At 51.9% G+C, this 6,303-nt stretch overlaps 1 protein-coding gene across 2 annotated transcripts; it reads right to left on the bottom strand.

The window, feature by feature from the left end:
* Nucleotides 1–1,133: 1,133 nt before the first annotated feature.
* On the bottom strand, nucleotides 1,134–4,496 carry Mrgprg (MAS related GPR family member G). 2 transcript variants are annotated; one of them, XM_031384682.1, is made up of 2 exons: nucleotides 4,405–4,496; nucleotides 1,134–2,921 (listed from the first exon to the last, which is right to left on the bottom strand). In XM_031384682.1, the coding sequence occupies exon 2, from the start codon at nucleotides 2,885–2,887 to the stop codon at nucleotides 2,018–2,020; it is 870 nt and encodes a 289-aa protein (XP_031240542.1). In that variant the 5' UTR covers nucleotides 2,888–2,921; nucleotides 4,405–4,496; the 3' UTR covers nucleotides 1,134–2,017. The 2 variants fall into 2 exon arrangements, with proteins under 2 accessions (XP_031240542.1, XP_031240543.1); XM_031384683.1 differs by having other exon boundaries at nucleotides 4,410–4,473.
* Between the last annotated feature and the right edge of the window lie 1,807 nt (nucleotides 4,497–6,303).

A 6,303-nucleotide genomic window follows, 5' to 3' on the forward strand; every position in this document is an offset into this window, starting at 1 on the left:
GCTGCCAGGTGACACTCTAGAGATCATCCAGCTACAGAGGTGCCAGAAGGTAGGAGCCTAGCCACTGCATGATGGAGTAAGGCCTGTCTTGCATCTGTTTCAACTTAAGCCAGCCCAAGGGCAGCTTTGACACTATATGTGAGCCCCACTAGGGCTAGGATAGACATGGCTGCTGCCTCTGGTCTTTGCTGGCATTGTCATACCCAGCAGTGGCCTGGGGAGTACCAGCTCTGTGCCCCGCATCTGTCTAGACCAAGCCATTTGTCATATTCCCCAGGGCTGTCAGCTGCTAATGGGCACACAGACCTACAGGGCCCAGGACCTGTGTCCTTGGGCAAAGAAGATGCAGCTGATCTCAGGTTTATTCTCTCCCCTTATCCCAGGGGCAAGTCTTCTGGGAAGGGACCACTCTGTTGCTTGGAGTCTAGTGTGAAGTGCACAAAGAATAGACAGCTCTTCCCCACCTTGTCTCCCCAAAGCAGCCTCCTCCACTCAACCCTGCTGAACCCATGCTGGCCTTTAGTCCTAAGGGTCTCATGTATCCCAGATTCCCTGATAGAGCCACTCCAGTCCAGAGAGCTCTGTATCAAGCTCCATCAGCAAGCTGCAGGGCCTAGTGAGAGATTCTGTCCCCTCAAAATGAAAATGGCCCCCGAGGGACAACAATTTGAGGTTGGCCCCCAGCCTCTATGCACATGTGTGTGCACCTACATGAAGATCCATATGGGCATCTATCTATACACATATACACACAAGATGGAGGAATTTTTTTGAGGGTGTCTATCAGAAAGGTGCATGATGAATATTTTTCGTGCCAGAGGTTTCCATGTGGCTGGACAGCGTGTTGGTGGCTTATTTTCCTGGTGTTTTTGGTAATGTTTGAATGTTCTTCTTTACATGTCTATGTTATATGTCTGGATGTTATGTCTCTGCATTTGTGCATATAGAGACCATAAGAGGACGCCAGATCCCCCGGAACAGATGGTTGTGAGCCACCATGTGGATCTTGGGATCTGAACCCAGGTCCTCTGGAGCTATAGCCAGTGTTCTTAACTGCTGAGCTGTCTCTCCAGAGCCAGGGCATGACTGATTTAAGAACGACAATGGAGGTAGGTTTTCTGTTTTTTTTTTTTTCATTTTAATTATTAAAGAAACATCATAAATGTACAAAATAATGGGTACTTTGGAAGCTTAGCGCTCTCTCTCTTTTCTCGAACTGTAGGTTAAGCTGGCAGGGAGGTCAATCAATGTCTGTAGAAAAAGCTTGAGTGAGCACAGTCCTGGAAGAGCTTAGAACTGGGCATGGGGTGGTATCTGGGTAGGATCCAGGGTCCCCTGTGGCACTGTGACAGCCCTTGGCGACACCTGAGAAGCAGAAGTGCCCAGGAAGCAAGAACTTGGGGTAGCCCTGGGCACAGGACAGACTGAGTCTATTTAGTGATGAAACAGCTCCACCTTGTGGCCACTGTGAGTAGTAACACCAGGCTGGAGAATTGGGGAGGCAGCCTGCCCAGTGTCATCACCTGGATAGTGAGGTTTTGCGGGGAATGTTGGAGTGAGGGTGGGAGAAAGAACAGTCTAGATGAGGTCCACTAGTGGATGTATCCAACACAAGGCCTCAGTGTCCCCCAAGAGCAGAGAATGCTTCCCAGGAGCTGATGCTGTAGTTCCAGCCACCTGACCCATCTACGGCAGAAGGAAGCAAAGCCCCTGGTCTACTGGGGTTGAGGGGCAGTTTTCTCAGGTAGGATGCTGTAGGGGCAGAAGAATGTAGGACACATGTGTAGTTCTGGGATCCTCCTTCATGCACCTGTTCCCTCCCCCAACCCTGTCTGTTCCTGTCCTCCTTGCAGTCTCCTCTGCGTGTTCAATATGCAGTCTGACCCGTTTCCCTTCACCCCTGCTTACAAGAGGAAGCCACAAAATGGCTTCCTCTGGCGATGGCAAGGGTTTGAGCAAGACTTGGATCCCCTGGCAGCTATGAGGGCAGAGCAGGTGGGTGTACGATGGCCACTCTCTACACTGGGCTCATGGGCAGGGATAGCCCCCCAAGACTTGACTGGGCCTCTTCCCCCAAAGCCCTGTTTAGGGCTACCAGCAGTGGGTCCTTCCTGAGCTGCTTGCCCTTCATGTAGTACAAGAGGGGCTTTGCACTGCTGTCAATGCAGGCCAGGAGGATGGCCAGTGGAAAGAAGAAGGGGAGCAGGAATTTTATGACTGGCCGCAGGCACCAGTAGACAACCAGGGGTAGGCGACAGAAGAACAGAAGGATCCCGGAGCACTGGGCCAACTTGCAGAACTTGGGGGGTGGTTGTGTAGAGCAGCAGTTCCCAAAGATTAAGAGAAACGTGCTTGCCCCACATGCTGTACCAGACAGTACTGCTAGCCAAACGACACTGACCCAGTGGTACTTGAGGCAGGCCAGCAGACTCACTCCATTGTACAGCAGGCCACAAGCGTTGGCTGGCCACAGCACGGCCGGCATGGTCAGGGCCCAGATCACAAGGCAGAGGACAAATGAGGTGTACCTGGGACGGCGGTTGGGGCTGCAAAGGGAGGGGAGTATGTAGGTGAGGAAGCAGTCCACACTGAAGGCAGCCAGCAGCCAGAGCCCCACAGCAAACCACAGGAAGGTGACCGGGAAATAGACTGTATCCTCATAGCCCGACACGATCTTGGCAATAGAGAAACCAACTTGGCAGGAGAGGAAGAGGAAATCGGCAGCAGCCAGGTGCAGCAGGTAGGTGTTGAAGGGACCCTTCTTGATGTGCAGACCGAGGTGCCAGAGCAGCAGAGCGTTGCCCACCAACCCTGCGAGGCTGACGGTGAGGCTGAGGAAGAAGAGCACTCTGTTGAACGTGCCCCAGATGTTGAATATGGAGAACATCCTGGCTGGCTTCCGTGGGTGCTCTGGGAGGCCCCTGCAAAAGGGACAGTGTTCATTACCCAGCTGCTGTGCCCCAAGTGTGGAAGGCAAGAGACCATGAGCCTGCAGCTTTCAGAGTCCGAGTTGTCTCAAGCCCCTTTCCTGGCTGCATGTGATTTTGGCCAGGGCACTCCCCCTAACAGCTGCTATGCGTGGAAGCAGCATTCTCTGCCCTCTTCCCTTCCCAAGTGAGGTGCCCCCATGCAGAGGCCCACCACACTCAGGGAAAGGGGCCACAGGTAGAGAGACTCCCCTTTCTTTTTGATTGTGATACTGGTGTAAGGATGTTTTCTCTAAGGCTCTGATCACACCCAGCCCAGAGTCTCTGATAGTGCCTGGTGTGACCCCAGGACACACCATTCTGTGCTAGGTAAGGCTTCATGGGACTTTCCCCACACTGTCCTTTTGGAGTAGGACATTAAACCCCAGGGTCCTGAGGAACTGTGGCTAACTCTGAAGCTTCTTATCAGAGTCTGGTACTTTGATGATGGGTGTCAGGGCCCCAAATCTTCTTGGTGAGCAAGCAGGAGAGTTTCTGGTGCCCTCATGGAGACATATATCTCAGAGCTGTACCTCTTTCCACAGGGCCCACGGTAGACCTTGTCCAGGGTCCAGGGATGTACCAGGTATGAGGACACAGGCTCTGGAGACAAGGACTGCCAAGGAGGAACAGCCGTAGGAAAAGATAGATGGGGGCTAAGAGGTAAGAGAGTGGAGAAGAGAGAAGGACAGACAGACAGACAGGCATAGAGAGATATAGAGAGTAGAGGCAGAAATAGAGAGATAGGGACAGACACTGGAAGACATAGTCAGAGATGTAAAGAGATGGAAGACAATGACAGAGAACCACCCTGTGTACTTTGTGCATGACCCTCATCCCTGGCCTGGGCTGTGTCCCCTACTCAGGAGACCACCCTAGCTATCTCTGCACTCACTGAGACCCACCCTCCATCAGACCCCTGCTTCCTCTCCCAGGGCCAAACCTTCTGCAGTGTCCTGATAAGTATCCTCACCGAGCATCCTTCCTGGCACCTCCAGGGGATGGTAGCTCAACCTACCAGCCCAGCTGTCAGGGTTAGAGTGCAGGTCCTCAGGACCTTGAAATTAAGGACTGGTTCGTCACTCATTATAGTGGTGACAGAGACAAGACCCTTCCCCTCTGTGAGCCCCCGAGGGTGTTAATCCAGATGTCTACTCCTGTGTGGATTCTGGCTGATGGAGCCAAGGCTAGATCTGAAAGGGGATGCGGTAGGTGGGTTGGGGCATCTTCCTCATCCTTGTTCTCCAATGGACCTGGGGCTGTGAGTTCCAAGCCTGAGCCTCAGCTTCCAAGGCTCCCTTAACTGCCTTCCCCCATAAGGTCCCTTTCAGAGGACCTCAGAGCCACCAGCATCCTGAGAGCCAGGCAGGCAGGTGATGTAGAGGGTAAGAGAAGGGATGCTCCCTGCTCGGGGGAGCAGGTAGAGCGGCAGACTAACCTCACCTGCTGACCGCCTGCTGACAGTGGCTGTCTCCAGCTCGCTCAGTCCACACTTGTTGTCTTGAGCTCCTCCTGGCCCCTAAATTCCCTCCTGTCCTCTGAGGCTGGCTCCCACCAGTTCCTTAGAAGTAGGTGGGTGTGTCCCGCTTTTCACGGAAATCAAAGGAATGAGCTCAAACAGAGCTGTCAGTGTGGGAGGCTCCTCTTCTTCATCTGGGAGATGAAACCAGAGAGCCTGCACACTGCCCATTCTGGAATGGTCCCTGGTCTTCGGTGCTCAGGACCAAAGAGAGGGCATCTGTAAAGGTGGGTCAGTCAGTAAAGTGCTTGCTATGCAAGCATGAGAACTTGAGTTTGGATCCCTGGCACCTGTAATAAAAGTTGGGCATGATAGTGCATGTTTGTGACCCCACTACTGGGAGATGGCAATCAGAGGACTCAATGGGACTTGATATTCAGCTGGCTATGCCAGTTGGTATGATGGTACAAAGAAAGTCTTGTCTTTAAAAAAATAAGGTATTGGGCCAGTGAGAGGGCTCAGTGGGTAAAGGTGCTTGCCACCAAGCCTGACAACCTAAGTTCAATTCCAGGGATCCATGTAGAAGAAAATTGATTCCTAAAAGTTTCCCTCTGATCTGGACACATGTCGTGGCACATTTGTGTGCATACACACAGATCAGCTTAAAACATATTTAAGCCAAGTGTGGCAGCCCACACCTTTAATTCTAGCACTTGGAAGGCAGAGGCAGACAGATTTCTGCAAGTCTACACAGAGTTCCAGGTCAGCCAGGGCAGTATAGAGAGATGTTGTCTCAAAACAACAACAGCATGGAATTTAAAATGGTTTTTAAAGTGGAGAGTAATTAAGAAGACACACATGCAGTGTTGACCACTAGGCAGCACCTGCACCAGCACACGTATGCATGCACCTGCACAGATGTGCAAATAAACTCACAGGCAGTTGGAAAGGAACAGGGAGAGGTAGACAGAGCTAGACTGCACAGTGAATATTTTGGAGACTCGCTGGCAGAGGAAGATCCTGGGGAGCTGGGCAGCCAAGCATTGAGTGGGTTAAGACAAAAGCATGCTCTCATGACTGAAGGTCTCTGGCTTATCTTCAGATTTCGTCAAAAGCCAGGCGCATCCTCCAAGTCATCCAGCACACACATGCTTTCAAGGCTCTGTGTTATGGTTTGCTAAGAAAATATGCAGGACAACCCATCTTATGGTGACTCAGACAGCTGTGACCCAAGATGGTTGCCATCATGTCAAGCCAGATCCATACTCTGTCCTCTGTGGAATGCACCCTTACAATACACACAAGCACTGTGCAGCCCCAGATCTCCCCAACTTTTCATTGTTCTGGTGGGGCTTTGTTGTTCTTCAGGGCTTTGCCCTCAAGGATTAATATAATTGCCATAGTGTGCTGGTACTGTGAGGTGATCTTCTAGAGGAGTCCGCAGCAGGAGGAGAACCTGTGCACCACGGAAGTAGGCAGCAGGGAGACAACCAAGATTGGCACCTCTCCAGTGACAGTGTGGGATTAGATAGGGCTTTGATCTTGGTTTCCACATGTGACACAGACTTGACATTCTGTTTTGATGAGGTAGGGCCTGTAGGCTGTCACTAACAGCTGCTGTGTGAATGTGACCAAAAGTGCATGTGTGATTTAACACCTCAAGCCCTGGGCTAGACAGATGGCTCAGGAGCTGAAGGTCTCGCTGCTCTTCTGGAAGACCCAAAGTCCAGTTCCTAGCACTGAGGTTCCGTGATTGAACCGACTATAGGGAGAACAGACTCATCCTGGTGTCAGGATGGGGCAATCTTCCCTTGTACCCAGGTAAACCCCAATGTGTCCTATCCCAAGTGGCCTGAGGTCACCGGGCTACCTGTTTGT

Source organism: Mastomys coucha, unplaced genomic scaffold, assembly GCF_008632895.1.
Source record: "Mastomys coucha isolate ucsf_1 unplaced genomic scaffold, UCSF_Mcou_1 pScaffold21, whole genome shotgun sequence".
NCBI classification, from domain to species: domain Eukaryota; kingdom Metazoa; phylum Chordata; class Mammalia; order Rodentia; family Muridae; genus Mastomys; species Mastomys coucha.